Below are 18,273 nucleotides of genomic sequence, written 5' to 3' on the forward strand. Positions count from 1 at the left end.
TGGTAATGACCCTTCTACTCTCTGTTTCTATAGATTTGACATTTTTTAGATTGCATATACAGATGAGATCATGCTGGCGTTTTCTTTCTGCGTCTGGTTTATTTCACTCAGCATAATAATGTCCTACAAGTTCATCCTCCTTCTTGTTCTTGTTCAGTCACTAAGTCATCTCCAACTCTTTTGTGACCCCTTGGACTGTAGCCCACCGGGCTCCTCTGTCCATGGGATTTCCTGGGCAAGAATACTGGAGTGGGTTGCTGTTTCCTTATAGTTACAAATGGTTACCTTTTCCTCTAGTTTTTTGTTGCTTTCTAAAAGAATCCCTCTAGAACTGTCTGGTTGTTTATATAATTGTCTGTAAGCATCTACACTGGCACATTCTGAGACATTAACCATCTTAGACCACCAAAAGATTATTAGGGCTCCCAAAATAGGGTTTGCTGATTTTTAGATGCTACTGTTTATCCATCCCAGCTACACAGCAGGAGTCTGACACCGTGTATGGGTTGCAGAAATACCACCACTCCTGGCTTAAATACCAGAACCGTCCTGGTGCCCCCCACTTTGTCCAGTCTGGTGCTGGAGCTCACATCTGAGCACTGTCTCACTGGGGGGCAGCGAAGAATCCGTCTGCAATGCTGGAGACCTGGGTTCGATCCCTGAGTTCAGAAGATCCCCTGGAGAAGGAAATGGCAACCCACTCCAGTATTCTTGCCTGGAGAATCCCATGGATAGAGGAGCCTGCTGGGCTACAGTCCATGGGGTCGCAAAAGAGTCAGACATGATTGAGCAACTAACACACATGTTTTTAATTATAGCAAAAATGAATCTTTGATATTGTTAGTGTTGTAGAAGAACTTGAAGAATAAAAATATTTCCCTAAATCACCCTAATGTATGTGCTCATACTGGTTGTTTCTTTCAAGGCATAGAGAAGAGTATTACATCTCCCTTTCACCCTAAGAAATCCTGTGATTGTAGAAAACTCGGTTTCCCTGGCTGGGAAGCCTGCTCCAGGGAGCCCAGGCTTTGGGAATAGTGCACTAACTAGGATGAGGAATTGGGGGATTCAGGGAACAGGTCCTGGAGATTCTTGTTATTGCTTTTCAGAGAACATAAAAGTGCTTTAATGATCACATTCATTGTTTTGCAACAGGGTTTGCATATAAAATGGTTTTAATGGTGCTTAAAAACTGTTTATTGGCTGTTGTTCTTAAGTAAGTTGAACTTTTCCCTTATTTACACAACACTTTTGCTGAGCTAGCCCTTCCAAGTATAAACGAATACTCCCTCCACCATTGACACACACAGACACATGCATACAGACACACAAGCAGAGCCCTCCTAATACTCTCAGCAGTTCTTTTTTTCATTCCACTCTTCTTTAATTTTTATTTTATTTTTTATCTTTTTTAATTTTTAAATCGGGTTTCCCTGAGAGCTCAGTTGGTAAAGAATATGCCTGTAGTGCAAGAGACCCTGGTTCAGTTCCTGGGTTGGGAAGATCTGCTAGAGAAGGGATAAGTTACCCACTCCAGTATTCTTGGGTTTCCCTTGTGGCTCAGCTGGTAAAGAATCTACCACCTGCAATGTGGGAGACCTGGGTTTGATCCCTAGGTTGGGAAGATCCCCTGGAGAAGGGAAAGGCTACCCACTCCAGTATTCTGGCCTGGAGAATTCACAAAGAGTCAAATTTAAAAGTTTTTTATTTTTATGATAACACAAATCAGCAGTTCTTAATTGTAAGTAACAATTACAATTGAGAAAATAAGATGCAAGGCAGAAGAAAAGAATGAAACTCTGCCATTTGCAGCCACTTGGATGGACCTAGAGGGTATTTGGCTAAATGAAATAAGTCAGAAAGGAAAATGCAGTAAATTTTCACTTATGTGTAGAATCTAAAAAATAAAACAAACGAATATAACAAAACAGCAGCAGACTCGCAGATACACAGAACAACCTATGGGGTGCGGGTGAGGAAGGAGGGAGGTGCAGGACAGGGTAGAGAATTGGGAGGTATCTACTACTAAGTATAAAATAAATAAACTACAAGGATGTCACATACAGCACAAGGAATACAGCCAATATTTGATAGTAAGCTTCAATGGAGTATAAGCTATAAAAATTATTGATTCACTATCTCTATTTTATATACCGAAAGTAATATAATATTGTAAATCAACTATACTTCTACTGAACAGATGATAGAATAGTGGATGGATGTGTAGATAAATGGTAGGATGAGGATATGATATGATACGACATGCTATGATAGAAGAAATAGAGAGCTTCAAGGAAGGCATGGACTCAGAAGCAGCTCCTGTATTCCTGACTTGGGTGGATGGAGAATGGGTGAGCAAGCAGATAGACAGATGGAAGTACGGGCCATTTACAAGATGTGTCACCCTGGAAGGGAAAGTGACTTGGAGCTCAGGGGTAGCATGGAAAGCTTGTGAGTTTAATCCAAACACATATTGTCCTGCCTTTGACATATTCAGATGGGATTCAAGTAGGCAGCTATATGGACAGGCCTGGAACCCGAAAGAGATGCAAAGTAGCCAATCTTCAGGCAAAGGACTGGTGCTTGTCAGCTTGTCTGTGGAGGAAGCATGGAGGGCGTGCAGGGCCTTGGGCCCAGCCTGGAGGGGCTTTAATAGTGAGAGCTACTGAGACGAAAGCACTGGCACGTGCGAAGGAGCATGTGTCATGGGGGGGGGGGGGCGGGGCATGCGCAGTGCCGGCTAGGGGCCTAGTACAAGGAGGACGGGGATGTCCAAGGTGGGGAGTAGTCCAAAGCTGCTTTGAAGTTGCCCACAGCTGCTTGAGGTGGGTGGGGGAGGGAAGGGGGTGCAGCCCTGACAGTGGGGGACCCTCGACTCACGTGAAGAGGGGCCCTTTTTTCATCTGGACTCGGGGTTCCCGTGCTTTATGAGGTGACTAAGAGGACAGTGAGGACAGTGAGGACAGTGAGACCTGGTCTGTCCCGCCCAGGTCTTTACCAGCAGTCTTGTCTCCGTCTCTGTGGCCCATGCAACGGGCTGCACATCCCCAGGACTTTGTCTTAAATCAGCATGCTTCTTCCTGCTAATGGAGCGACCCCAACAATTCCTGTGTCACTTCTGAGGGACATGCTACTGTCGCTATCCAGGTTAGGTGTAAAAGCAAGCAAAGGGAGGAGAGAGAGAGTTGGAGGTGAGTTTAAAGGGGTAAGACTCACTGGCAAAGCATCCAGCATCAAAAATCCAGCAGATGAGAGTAAGACAGAAACATACCCACCAAACCTGTGTAGAAAAGGGTAAATTCTAGGAAAATTAGGCAAAATAAAATTAGAGTCAGGGGATCTGCCAGGAGCCTGAAAAGAGTAGGCATCCCTGACAGAGGGTCTCAGTTTAAAAGAGTCAGGCACAAGGCAAGACTAAGAAGTGAGCAACACAAAACCCGCAGCCGGAGTGAAGCTCGGCACGGAGCCTCCAGCGCTCAGCTCAGAGCTCCTTCTTCTCACTCAGATCCTACATGGCTGGACCTTGGCCCCCCACCCCCTTATGGGCAGTGGCAAAGACCCCAGACTGGAGCAGAGGGCAGGGATGGCAGGATGCCCAGCACTTCCTCTCGGTTACCTCGGCCCCTCTGCCTCTTGTACCTTGAAACCAGTACAGCACCCGTCCTTGGCAGGATGTAACCACAGGGAGAGCAAGGCTGTTATTTGCAGCAATCAATAATAATTAAAATTAATTTTGAGTCTCCTGTCAGAGGGCAAATGTTACTTAGATCATTGTGATTCCGATTTGCCTTAAACATGTCATCAATATTTAGCAGAAGGGGAGAACTGGTTAGAGATGAAAGATCGTAGTGACAGACGCCATCTCTGCCGCTGCAGTAACATCTAATCACTTACTGGTTCCAGCTGCAAGGCTGTGACCCAAATCCATCGTGTTCAATATGAAAATGTTAAAATATTTGAAGCTACATAGAAGTGTTTTAAACATAATATTACTTGATAAAAAGGGCATAAATAACATGGTTTAGGGATTGAGGGACCTGCTTTAAATCTCTAATTACCCTGCCTCTGATGTGCAAAGGCAGTCATACACACACACACAAATACATGCATACACAGACAGACATATATACACATAAACACACATATATATACATATCTATGGTGTGTATATATGTGTGTGTACATGTGTACACACAGATACACACACAAGACTGACTTATTTACACAAAAGTACATACATACGTGGGCTTCCCGGGTGGCTCAGTGGTAAAGAATCCGCCTGCCAATGCAGGAGATGCAGGTTCGATCCCTGGGTTGGGAAGGTCTCTTGAATGAGGAAATGGCAACCCATTCTAGTATTCTTGCCTGGAGAATCCAATGGACAGAGGAGGCTGGCAAGCTATAGTCCATGGAGCTCTAAAGAGTTGGATGTGACTGAGCACATACACACACACACACCCATACATACATATATAAACACACATAAATACATGTGTATATACACACACCTAAATACATACACACTCATAATGTATACACATACACACGTATATATACTCATGCCATAAGTATATACACACATACATAGATACACTCTTGCAGGCATACATGCAGGAAAGTACAAGCAGATTATAATTTTTCAGCAGTAAGCAATGGTTTGTTATGACCAGGTCTTAATGTACCTGTCTCTTAACCAAAAAAATTTTTTTTTTTTTTTGCCCTATTTCATGTAGTAAAGGCTTTTTTGGAAGAACTTAGAGGAACGGCACAGACCTCTGATGCAGATTGAGTTTCTCAAAATGGCAGCTTATCACCCTTCTGGATGGGGTAACATTGAGTTGTGGCTATTGTATAAACATTAGTTGGAGTTTGATCATGTTCCATTCATCCATGGCTAAATAGGTTTCTTTTTCCAATTAAAAAAACAATTCGTACACAGTCAAGAAAATGTGTGCAGTAAAGAGGGGGAAATTGTCCAACACCTCACCCAGCACATTCAAATTCTGCTAACATTTTATTTCTCTTTCCTTCAAATCTCTTTTTTCTATGGCTTGAAGTTGCTGGCTTTATTTTGAGCAATAAAAATAGATTTTTCTTGTTTTCTTTCTGATTCCTAAGACAGTGCAAACTATGTAGACAATTGAAGTGGTGCGTAAAATCATAAATGGAAGAAGAAACATCCCTCCCAATTTTGCCACCCAGCAGATGTCCCATCTCTCTGGTTGCTCACGATGCTCCTATACACACATCCAAGTACATTAGATTATTTCATAAAAACAGACTCTTAGGAGACATGCTGCTTGCAGCTCACTCTCCTTCACTTATATTATGTCACAGAGATTGTTTTAAGTAAAGAAATTTAGAGTACTCTTTTATAGTGATCGTTTCAGATTCCATTGTTTCATAAGATCACTGAGAATCAATTCTTTGCTGATAGTGAATGGTTTAAATTGGGTGGGGCTAGAATTAATTGTGTCTTAGGAAAGGAGTTTGGGGCTATCATATGACCCTGCAAGCCTATTCCTGGGCATATATCTAGAGAAAAACATGATCTGAAAGAATACATGCACCCCAATGTTCATTGCGGCACTGTTTAGCCAAGACATGGAAGCAACCTAAATGTCCATCGACAGAGGAGTGGACAAAGAAGATGTGGTGCATGGATCCAGTGGAATATTGGCCACAAAAATGCATGAAATAAGCCATTGGCAGCAACATGGATGGACCTAGAGAGTGTCATACTGAGTGAAATAAATCCCACAGAGAGAAATATCGTATGACATCCCTTATATGTGGGATCTAGAAAGAAGTGATAGAAATGAACTTGCAAACAGAAGCAGACTCACAGACTTAGAGGATGAGCTTATGGTTGCCAGGAGGAAGGATGCGGGGTGGGGGGGCGGCGAGGGGATAGTTGGGGAGTTTGGGATGGACATGTGTACACTGCTATATCTAACATGGATACCCAGCAAGCTCCTATATAGCACAGGGAACTCTGCTCAGTATTACGTGACAGCCTGGATGGGAGGGTAGTTTGGGGGAGAATGGATATATGTATAGGTATGGCTGAGTCTCTTCCCTGTTCATTTGAAACTATCACAACATTGTCTGTTAATTGACTATACCCCGATACAAAATAAAAAGTATAAAAAGAAAGGAGAGGAAAAGGAGCTCTTGGCATGGATTCACTGGAGAGGGAGGCATCTGAAGGCAATTATGAAATGGTTCAGGTGAAAATATCAGGTCTGGAAGTCACAGCAGTAATGATACGAGTGACAGAGCTGTGTACCAAAACATGGCTTGTATTAACTCAGTCTGAACAAAAGCACTACAAGGTGGGCACTATGTTGTTTCCATTTTACAATGGAGGCAACTGAGGCACAGAGGTTAAATAATCTGTCCAAGGGCATAAACTAGAAAGTGACAGAATTAGGAGCAAACGCAGAGAGTTTTACTCCAAAGTCTGTGATCTTAACCTCTATACAACACTATACACAAACAGGAATGGAAAAGAAAAGCTGTTGAGTAGATGCCAGGGGATTCAGATGAAGGGGTTGTTGGGAATCATTCAGCCTATTTCCTTTACCTGCTTATGCTTTAAAACTTGCTAAACTCATCTTCCCCAAAAAGTGGGTATGTGGAGTTTTCAGTGCTACCCTGCTCTGCTGGTCCCCAAACAAGCCTACAGGGCTGGTTGTGCTGTGAATTGCCAGACTCCTGCAAGGCTATTGCCTTTATTCATAGAAGAGAGTAATTTCCTTTTTTTATTGAAAGATACTTGATGTTCAGTGTTTCAAGTACACAGCAAACTGATTCAGTTAGACATGCATATATACTATTTTTTCAGATGCTTTCCAGTATAGGTTATTACAAGATACTGAATGTAGTTCCCTGTGGTAGACAGCAGGTCCTTGTTTAATTTTTATATAGTACTGTGTATCTGTTAACCCCAAATCCCTAATTTATACCTCCCCACTCTCCCTGGGCTTCCCAGGTGACACTAGTAGTAAAGAACTCAGCTGCCTGTGCAGGAGGTATAAGAGATGCGAGTTTGATCCCTGGGTCGGGAAGATCCCATGGACAGAGGAGCCTGCTGGGCTACAGTCCATGCGGTCACAAAGAGTCAGACGCAACTGAAGGAACATGGCACAGCACTTCTACTTACCTGTCTGTAGCTCTACACCCGTATAGATCGGTCTCTATGTATCTATCTAGATGACTGGATCAGATAGTCTTTACATCTGCTGTGTAAATTCTCCCTGAATCAGTTATAACATCTTCCTGCTTCTGTCATTAAGTAAGTAAAAATCTTTGACATGTGTTCTTCTTTAAAAAAAAAAAAAAAACAACTGGAGAAATAGCAATGAAGTTTAAAAAAGACACAAAACTTTGTGGGGGTTAACTGAATAGTAGGAGATGGTGAGAAAATTATTTCAAAGTTTCTGTTTATGGGAAATGAGAGTGCAGTCTTTGCAGAGATCGAAGTCCCTAGTGAGAACATTCCAGAACCACTTGAGAGGCCCAGAGGCGGTAAATCGTGGGGAATGGGCAGTACTTTCCCTGAGGTTCCCAGGGAAATAAAGCCTGGAAGAGGAGGGATTCTGATAGGGAGCGCAGCAGATTCTGAGACAGCCCTGGGTCAGAAGCTTGAGAGGCTCGGATGCGGTGCCTGCCTTTTAAAGCATGGCCTAGGGAAAGTCAGGGAGTAAAGCTGACCATCAGAGGAGCTGACTGAAGCCCAGGGGCTGCAGCAGAGTGGGGTTTGGTCCTATTGTAGCATCTTTCTTTTCGGAAGCTCAAATGGCTTTACCCGGGAAACTGCTCAGCACTCCCCTCTGACATCGTTTGTGGGCACTGGCTCTTCCAACACAGACAAGAGCTGTGACCATCCACATGTACCCTGTTCCCCAGGAACTCCCCTCCCCATGACCCAGGCCAATTCTGGACCAGAGCCTCTGGTTTTAAGCAAAATGGATTCTAGGATACTAGTTCTTAGAGCATGTACGCCACAGGAGAATTCCTGGGTCACTCTTCCCAGTTCGGGCAGCAACTGTAAAGGTGGTGAGAAGAGATGCCCAAGCGTCTGACCCCAGCATGTGGTGACAGCGGGCACTCTCCATCACTCGCTTGATGCCAGCCCCCCCGATCCTCTCTTCCTGTGGTTTAGTTTCATGCTCATAGTAATCCCATGCGGAGGCACTGTGACACCCCATTTGCAGGTCAGGGGAGAAGATCCCAGCGAGATGAAGCAACTTGCCTGGAACCACAAGGAAGGGTTCCCCTGGCACCCCGGCCCTGGAGCCATGTCCACTGCCCGTGTTCTCTTAGAGTAGAGCAGAGGGACGTGGCCCCTCCAAGCTTTGCCCATGTCTGACCCATCTTATCCCCACTCTCCAGATAAAGGCGATGTTACTGGTTTTGTTGTTTAGTCAGTAAGTCATGTCTGACTCTTTGTGACCCCATGGACTGTAGCCCACCAGGCTCCTCTGTCCATGGAATTCTCCAGGCGAGAATAACTGGAGTGGGTTGCCATTTCCTCCTCCAGGGGATCGAACTAGCATCTGTGCATTGGCAGGTGGGTTCTTTACCACTGAGCCACCAAGAAAGCCCAAAGGTATTGAGCCCAGGCTGATTATAAGGCTCGGACAAAAAATGATGTGACCATCTGTCAGGAACTGGAGTGAGAAGTCCCACCCCTGAAGGAAAGCTAGAAACTTGACACAGAGTTCCTCCTGTGGAATCAAGCACAATGGTCCCGCAGAGGGTTGAACTTGAGGGACCAGCTGAAATGTTGGCTTTCACCCATTAACAGGTCACAACAATAAATAGGTTCCAGTCAGCAGTTCATCCAGTGATCTCAGGTCAAATGCCTGTCACCTGCAGGCGCCCTGACTCTAGCCTCAATCTGGGGGTGTCATTTCTTACCCACTAACCCAGAAGAAATGTCAGCAGTGTAGAGACAGGACCTCCACTGCCCAGGGTCATGGCAAGTGGGGTCTCAAAGCAGTTCCCCCAACCCACCCTGCAGTCCTTCCCTCTCAGAGAGGCTGGCCTTATCTTCCAAATACAGGGTGGGTAAGAGCTTTCACTGGAAGGAAGATTCCTCTACCCCAAAGAACATTCGTTTAGAAAAGCAATTTTTAAAGGACATTTTTTTTTTTAAGTTTACTTTTGACTCATTTAAAAGACATTTGGGGAACTTCCCTGGTGGTCCAGTGGCTAAGACTCCATAGTCCCAAGGCAGGGGCCCTGGGTTCAATCCCTGGTTAGAGAACTGGATCCCATATGCCACAACTAAGACCCAGTGCAGCCAAATAAATAAATGAATATTTAAAAAATGAAAGATATTTGGGAGTAGGAGAAATTCAATGTTCCAGGCACAAACATAGGGATTGGGGGTGGGGCAGCGAGCAAAACACAAAAATCCATCCCCTTTTAGGGCTTCTAGCACTTTCCTTTTTAAAAGATAGATTTTCAAGGAAATAACTGAGGTGTCTGAGTAGCATTTATAGAGAACATTTTCCATGCAGAAAAAATGTTTAATGTGGCTAATTGATACCACCATCACGACCCCTAGAAGGGACTTGCCGTGCTTGAGAATTTATGTTTTTGTTTAATCATTAAAACAGCCCAGTTGGAGGCAAGTGCTGTCGTCCCTCGTCCAGATGAGTGGCCCAGGCTTGGTGGCGTGGCTGATGGGGGCCAGCCTGGCTCCACCAGCCATGCCCTTGTTGCAGGAGGAGAGAACCCTGGTCCAATGACAGAGGTTAGAACCGTGTCCACAACTCCCAGAAAGCTGGGTGGTGGTTTATAATCGTTGGTTCATCAAGGTGGATGTCAGAGACAGCCTTCAGAATGTCGGGGCTCATGTGTGATTTAGTGGAGCTGCTAAACTTCTAGTACAAGAACTCGTCCTGCCGTGATCCACAGGACTCAGTAAAAGTTTCAGACCTCTGCCGGCACTTCGCGTCTGTAAACGATCAAAGAATGTGTTAATGAGATTTCCTGTGAAATGCAGAGGAATATAAACCCTTCCCCGTCTTAACAGAAGTGTAGGGGTGTAACGTTTAATTCTTTGTTTATCTCTAAAGCGGCAGAGTGTGGATGCCCTCTCCGTAACATGCTCACGTTCTGCAGCTCTGCACAGCCCCACAGACAGCGTTTGTTAATTGCTGTTTTCTTATCCTTTTCCTTCTGCAGATGATCATTCCCGGGTGAGGCTGCAGACCGTAGAAGGAGACAACAACTCAGACTACATCAATGGAAATTATATTGATGTACGTATTCTGTGACTCAGTTGGTAAAGGATCCGCCTGCAATGCAGGAAACCCAGGTTTGATCCCGGGTTGGGAAGATCCCCTGGAGATGGGAATGGCAACCCACTCCAGTATTCTTGCCTGGAGAATCCCATGGACAGAGGAGCCTGGTGGGCCACAGTCAAAAAGAGTCGGACACAACTGAGTGACTAACACAGATTCTGACCTGTCAGTAAACCCAGCTGTTCTGGCACATAGCATCCTGTGTATCTGCTCCAAGACAGGTAGACACAGGTTCGACAAAACACAGCAGCCCTGTCCCATACGTGCAGAGCTTGACCATCAAGAAACACATCAGCCTCGGGCTGATGAGCCTCCCCCACCAACCCCCATGACAGTCTCTGCCCTCTTGGCTGCTCCATGCTTACGTGGACTAAGAAAATGGCATTTCCATTTTTGTCAATAACTTGGGTTATTTGACACTTGAAGAAATCTGTTTGCATATTAATAGGACAAAACTCTCTAATTCCTCATTCGATGATTTGCCGTCTCCTGTCATCATGGCACTTTTAAGTTGCCTTCAAAGTCATCTGCAGCTGTTAACCAGGACTTCTGACACTCGCAAGACGTGTCATTAAATATGTAGGCTGCTTAATTATTGAAGCCTGCTTCTTTGTTCATTCTGCATCATGTTAACTGAATGTCTTACATGAGAATAAATTCTTTGGGAGACAGCATGTTTTCACTTGAAAGAATGAATGAAATCAAAAGTAGACTGAAAATCAAGGGAACACTGCCGTTACCTCCAAGGCCCGAGTTTAGGCTGAAGAGATCTCAGCTCCTGAGGCATCGTCCTCTGCGCTTGGACTACATGCTGGTTCTTAATCCACAAGCATTTCTTTGCACAGGTTTTATTCAGATATGTGGGTTCCTTTCTTGTCTTTGTTGAGTATTACTAAGAATATTAGCATCACAATCACTAAGAGTTATCTAGAAATAACTCTTTGGAAAGGACCCTGATGCTGGGAACAGGTGAAGACAGGAGGAGAAGGGAACGATAGAGGATGAGATGGTTGGATGGCATCACTGACTCGATGGACATGAGCTAGTGGGAAATAGTGGATGACAGGGGAGACTGGTGCGCTGCAGTCAGTCTATGGGGTTGCAAAGAGTCCGACACAACTTAGTGACTAAGCAACAGTATACTACAGGATATTTGGGTAGTGCTCATTGAGAAGGTTTGGCATTGGGGGTTATAGAGTTGAGGGTGGGGGCTGATGGAGGATTATTTGAAGAATAATTCATATCTGAGTCTTCATACACCCCTAGACCCTCCTTTTACCAAAAACATAACCAACCCAAGGTAGAACTTTTTATTAACTCAGAGTTTCCTCCTAAGGCACACTGACTTATTCCTTTGTTCAGGAAATGTTTAGGGAGAGCTTGACAGGAATACCCAGAGGTGCCTGAGACCTGTTACCTTCTCCCCGAGGCCTCACAACTTAGAATCGGAAGCAAGAACCGTCTTGGCTATGATGTTCCTTCCCTGGGGAAAAGTCCAGGGGAGCCCTGTTCATAGTGCAGTCCAGCCCTCCACCCCTTGGGGTCCTTGAGCAGAGGGACAGTGTCTGGTCCTGCTGTATTCCGCCCCATCACAGGCTAGGATGCTGTAAGCCCTCAGCGTCTTCTGAGTCACCATGTGAGCAGTAGCTGTGATCAGATTAGGCTTGTCCTAGGGGCCTTTTGGACTAAGCTTGAAAGGACAACTGTGTAAGGCTTCCAGCGGTCCAGGAGTGAGCCACAGCTGCTGAAGCCTGCAAGCCCTAGAACGTGTGCTCCGCAACAGAGAAGCCACCACAATGAGAAGCCCGCGCACCGCAACTAGAGGAAGCCCGTGTGCAGCAACAAGACCCAGAGCAGCCAAAAATAAAGATAAAGGAAAAAAAGAAAGAACGGCAGAGTAGGGACACAGAGAGGAGAGGACATGAAAGTCATGAACATACTAGATTCATTCGTCTTCGTTTTTAATAGAGAAAGAGTCAGTGTTCAGGGCCACTTTTCACTTAATTGGTGAGATTTTACTGAGCATCTATTACATGTCAGTAACTGTTTGAGTTGCTGGTGTTTTAATTGTGAACAATTCAGGCCAAAACAGAATACTAAACCTGACTTAAGGGACCTAACGATCTAATGGGGAGAAAGAAACCATAAATGAAACAAGTCATTGAAGTCTGGTATATTGGACATCAGGAGGAATAGAGTGTCTGGAGTTGGCTCCACTGAGAAGGTGGGCATCCAGACCAGGTGGGTATCTCAGGGGTTGAGCCTCCAGGCTTGGAAGCAGCCCCAGGAAAGGCCTGGCTGAGGAGCACGCCTGGCAGATGTGGAGGGATCTGAAGGGGGTGGCGTCCAGGTGGTGGGGTGAGGGAGGTCATGGGCAGGTGACTGCATGGCGGTGAGGAGTCGGGCTCTTCCTGTGAACCAGGAGGTCAGAGGGTCAGTGCAGAGGAGTGACTGGATCTGGAAGTGAGAGGAGAGTGAACTGTGGGGTGGCGGGAGTCAAAGTAAGGATGGCTGATGGTGACCTGGCCCATCAAATGACCCTCCCCTCTCCCAGCACCTTGCAGACCCACACAGACAGTGGGGAGTCCCGCCAGGTCCTGTCTCGTGGAGCTTATCAGCTGACAGGAAATGAGTGCCCATCAAAATAACCCTGCTTAGTATCTATTGTGACTCTGTGTCAGAGTCCTACTCCCAGTCAGGGTAGAGAAAAATGTATCTGCTTTGGTTGTTCACTCTTGTAGACTTGCTTTCAAGAGCAAAAAGACCTAAGTGGTCTGAGAAGTTGGCGCTTCCTCTCCAGGTCTCTTTGCTCTCTTTTCCAGCTGGCTTTGGGCAGTGTTTTGTGCCTTCTCAGGGGAGAGAAAGAAGTGTTAAGGTCTGTGGCAACATTATACGTTCGTGCACACGCTCAGTCGCGCAGTTGTGTCTGACTCTTTGTGACCCCATGACTTATAGCTCACCAGGCTCCTCTGTCCATGGGATTTCCCAGGCAAGAGTACGGGAGTGAGTAGCCATTTCCTATTCCAGGATGTTATGTGTTACCTGTGTGTCATTTTCTCTAAGTTGGCTTAACTTGCCCAGATATTGGTCCTGCAATGTCCCTGTTCCCTTCTTGCTTTGGTCTCAGTTTTCATCTTTCCCCCTTCTTGTAGGATCATGATAAAAGGAAGGGGTCTTGCAGAAATTCTGCTTCTTTAAATTCCTGGTCCTGTTACAGCATCATGTCTTGGTATCTGTAATGTTTTAAAATGATGTTTGGTATACCCACTCCAGTATTCTTTCCTAGAGAATCCCATGAACGGAGAAGCCCTGGCCAGCTATAGTCCGTGGGGTTGCAAAGAGTCAGACACGACTGAATGACTAAGTACAGCACACAGCACATTACTATTGATGTAACTGTCTATACCAATATAACAGAATATGAGTTAAAGCTCTGTCACATTGCCAGTAACATCCCAAACACAAATGAAATGCTATTGCACATTCCTAGCCAGTTTGCACTCTAATCAGAGTCGTGGTCATGTTATTTCAGAAAATCCATATGTTGTTAGTGTTTATTGCTCATCCGTCATCTCTTAGCCAGTGTGTGATTAAGTTACTCACCCACTCCTCACCGTGCAGGCATCAGAACTGTTACACATTGACGCACCTAGGCTTATTAAGAGATGCTCAGTGGTCCCGAGTCTGGTAATGTAACTTCCCGGTGATGCAACTGTTGGTATTTGAAAGTGCCTTCATTTTGGCAAACTTAGTATGTGACTTCTGCGCTGCTTATTGATTTTCAAGTTTGCCTAATATTCTTTCTCATTTATTTTTTAGGGTTATCATCGACCCAATCATTATATTGCTACACAAGGTAAGTTGATTCCAGCTTTGATGTCTTTTTTGGTTGTTTGCCCATTCTCTGTCATTTCATACCCAGCTCACCCTCCCCGGGAACTCTGTCACATGCTGCTGCAGCCCCAGGGGCTGATCGCATTTCCAGCCATCAACACATGCACTCCTGGTTTCCCATCAGAGGTCTTGGCGATGTAATCATTCAGTTAGAACTTCATATTGAGATCAGTAGAGGAAATGTGTTCATCAGTTAATTATGGAATTAACTCTGCCTGCCTTAGCAATTAATCTGATATTTGCTAGAATAGATGCATAGATATTCATTGAAGAAATAGATACCGGATATTCTATGTATAAAGACCTGAACTGGTCATTGCTGAGGACGCAAGCCGAATCCAGCAGGCACCCTTATTACATCGGTGTGAGTTAGTAGGGACGACGTGTGCATATACTGTATACTTAAAACCTTGTGTGAAATCAACACGACATTGTAAAACAGTTATCCTCCAATTAAAAATTTTTTAAAAGCCTAAAAGAAAAAAAATGCCAGCATCATGGGTCCCTTGTGAAAATTAAATAAGATAAGTGACACCTATTTCAATACTGTTACTATTACTATAATATTTATATGATTAATATAAAATATATGATTGGTATGTGATTATAAATATGACTAATATAGTAGATATTACATAAATACATATTTATATTAATATATCAATATAAAATCAATATATTAAATCTATAAGGTTAATATCTACTAAATTTATATTGATGTATAAATATAATAAATATTAATATAAATATTATAATAAACATTAATATTATTATTTTTAAAACACCTTTTGTGAGAGGTACAGATAAGGTGTTAAGGAAATTCAGAAATTCAGACAAGAAAGAGGTCACTTTCAGGTGGGATGATTCAGAAGCAGCCTTGTGACAGAGGTGAGCATGGGCGGGGAAGGTGTGGGATTGGCAGAGACATCACGAGCAGCAATCTGAAAGCAGCAAGTCCATGCTCCTGGGTAGAAGGCAGCTGGTGTCTCACCGTGGCTAAAGAAAACGGAAGGCCAGAGGAACGTGTTGGGAAGTTCATGGCGTGATTTTTTTTAATTTATTTAATTCAAGTACAGTTGACGTCCAGTGCTGTGGTAATTTCTGCTATAGAGTAAAGCGTTTCAGTTGCACACATTTGCATGGCGAGGCTTTGGTACCGTCCTCCCCACCAGTGACGGGGCGGGTCATCTGTGGAGAGTGAGGATCGTGAGAGCCTGAGGCTTTCAAGAAGAGGTTGCTGAGTCAGGACAAGGTGAACAGAGGAAGTGCTGGGAAATGGAGACACCCACTCGGGTGGAAGTGCTAGGGACGAGTGAAGAGTGAGTTCTTTGGGTTGTATCACTTAATCATTGTTTCGGTAACACATCATATCCCAGAAACAGGCATGGGGAAACCAAACGGATGCAACCTGCCACCAGTTAGGGGTTGGCAGGGAGGTGCCTGAGAAAAAGTCAAGGATACCAAGAAATCATGAGTGTAAAGTCTCAAATTGGAGGCAGGGAGGCCTGAGTGTCCACTGGGCCCCGAGGAATGGGGAGGCGCTGAAGGATTGAGGCCAAGGTCGGTGGCAAGTCGGGAGGTAGAAGAGGTGGTCGTAGCCAGAGACCAGAGTCGCGGCACCTAGGGCAGCGGTGTCCAGCAGAGCTCTCTGCTCTGGTGGAAGTCTTCTCTGTGTCGTCCAGTATGGTGGCCACTGGTCATCCATGGCTACTGATACTCAGAGTGTATCTACTGCGAAGAGGGACTGGATTTCAAGTTTCAACAGCTGCATTTGGCTCTTCCCCATTGGAGGTGTCAGGCAACAGAGCTCTGGGGCAGTCTCTGGGTGTGGCCGGAATTATCCTCCTGATCCCCACGGCCACAGCACAATCCTGGGGGCACCACTCTCAGAGGCCAGTGCTGTGTCGTCATGTCCGGATGCTGCACTTGGGTCCAGTGTGCATCCTTCCCTGGAATGAAAGCAGCAGTGCCTCCCTCCAAGGTCACCTTTGTTGTCAGAAGGAGAACCGCATGGACAGTGCCCACTGTGAGCCTGGCAGAAGCCCGGCCCTTGGTCGGAAGTGCTAAGGGCTCCAGAAAGCACGCACTTGGTTTGTCTCGCATCTGGGACAGAGCAAGGACGTCTGGACTTGAGTCCAGCCCTGGGAGCTTCCAAACAGAACAGACCAATACTGGGGCTTCACACCTGTCCTCTAAGCTGTCAGAATGTTCACGAGTCAGGTCATAACAGCTCTGGCTTATATATGGGATGATTATTGGACATTTGCAGTTTTTACAAATTTACATGAACATTTTGTTGCAAAATATACAAAACACTCCTGAGTTCTTGTCGAGCAGTCCGCATTCTCATAGAAAGTATAACCAGAAAATTAAATCTGATTTAAATGTCCACAGTTGAGGGCTGTAGATTCGTGTGACCAAATAGCCAATGGAAGTACAGATTGAAGACCCCAAAGTCCTACGTGGGGCCCCTCCCTCGTTCATCCTCTCTGCCCCTCTGTCCCCAAGGGAGGTCACCCCTGGAAGAAAAAAAAAAATGCCATAACAGAAGTCACTTTCTGGCCCCATTAGAAGTAGTTTGAATGATACTTATTTGCTCTGCAGCCGTCATTGGAAGCCTTCACCCTATCAAGTATTAATGAACAGATATATTTGCAGACAGATGAGAGATGGCAGATGTCCTCAGTTTGAAGGAGACCACCACAGTGCCCTTTAGCAGAGAAGGGGCCCCCCACAGCCTACGGAGCATGGCCCTTTCCTCGGTGACTGGTGGGCCGCAGGCTGGACTTTAAAACCTGGCAGTTCTTGCATCACTGTTGCTGGTGCAGGAAGAGGAGGAAATGAGCTGATTTTTAATCTAATGTTCAGTCCAGACAGTACCCGTTCTGTTACGAGTAATACCTTCAGACCATGGTGTTCGGATTAAAAAGTCAGAATGTCTTTTCTCCAGTGCACCACAGGCACAGTGTAACTGGTGGCCTTGGGTAGCCGGTGATAAAGATTTCTGCTCGTCAGCAGTAATCGACCGGGACAAGATGGAACATGTTCGTGGGTGGCCAACAGAATCACGAACAGCCTGATTCTAAATCCAACAAATGGAGTGATGAAGACTAACAGGCAGATGCCATGTTTAAATCCCTCCTTGCTCTTTTTGCCTCTCTGCTTTGCACTGAGACGAGTCTTTAAAATCTGTTCACAGCAGGAACCCCTGAACTACACGAATGGTCCATTTTCCTGACAACCAGTTCTATCCCCAAGAGTTGGAAATACATAGATTCCTAGCAAGTCCCCTCAATGCAGAGGGCATGTCATGACCGTATCCCTTCTGTCTCTCCTCCTCCTTCCACTTTATTGATTTTTGTACGAGTAACTGACTCTGACCTTTGGTGATAACGGTAATGTTTCTGCAGATTGAAGGGACCGCATTCAAGCCAGAGTGGTGGCTTTTTTGAGTGTGTTCTTCCCGTCTCCCCGCCCTTTAATTGTTCTTCATGTGGCAGTTAATATATTGATGCCCTGATGTTCACTGCATCACATCTGCCTGGCCAGCTATTAATACAGTTATAAACTTAGAACTAAGGACCTGGCACACAGGGGTCAAATGACAGAAACTCATGTTTGTAGCTGGCTGTCCACACTCAGAGCCAGGGTAGAGCTGGGGGTTCAAAAGCTGGTTCACAGAGGCAGTACCCACTCAGGTGGGTGGAGTCACCCTGAATGGATCATAATCAATCAGAAGATGCCCCACAGAGACCACTGAAGAGACCACCACACGGGCCGTGAGCCGGAGGAAGCTGTGCACATCAGAACCGCTCCTCCACAACCATTCGCCAACTCAGGGTCATGGAGAAAGGAAAGGCAAAGAGTTGTGTCCGGTTCTTTGCAACTCCACAGACTGTAGCCCACCAGCCTCCTCTATCCATGGGATTCTCCAGGCAAGAATACTGGAGTGGGTTGCCATGCCCTCCTCCAGGGCATCTTCCCGACCCAGTGATCAAACCTGGGCCTCCCACATTACTGGACCGCCTTATTGTCTAAACCACCTGGAGAAAGGTTCTCT

At 45.4% G+C, this 18,273-nt stretch overlaps 1 protein-coding gene across 12 annotated transcripts in view; it reads left to right on the forward strand.

Annotated features, from left to right (window-relative positions):
- Nucleotides 1–18,273, forward strand: part of PTPRM (protein tyrosine phosphatase receptor type M) — a 656,058-nt gene that overhangs the window by 573,782 nt on the left and 64,003 nt on the right. For all 12 annotated transcript variants that reach the window (XM_042239325.2, XM_042239328.2, XM_042239326.2 and 9 more), the window contains 2 exons: nt 10,201–10,277; nt 14,139–14,175. In XM_042239325.2, the coding sequence (XP_042095259.1) occupies nt 10,201–10,277; nt 14,139–14,175 (114 nt within the window). The remainder of the gene's footprint in view (nt 1–10,200; nt 10,278–14,138; nt 14,176–18,273) is intronic.

Source organism: Ovis aries, chromosome 23 (assembly GCF_016772045.2).
Source record: "Ovis aries strain OAR_USU_Benz2616 breed Rambouillet chromosome 23, ARS-UI_Ramb_v3.0, whole genome shotgun sequence".
NCBI lineage: Eukaryota > Metazoa > Chordata > Mammalia > Artiodactyla > Bovidae > Ovis > Ovis aries.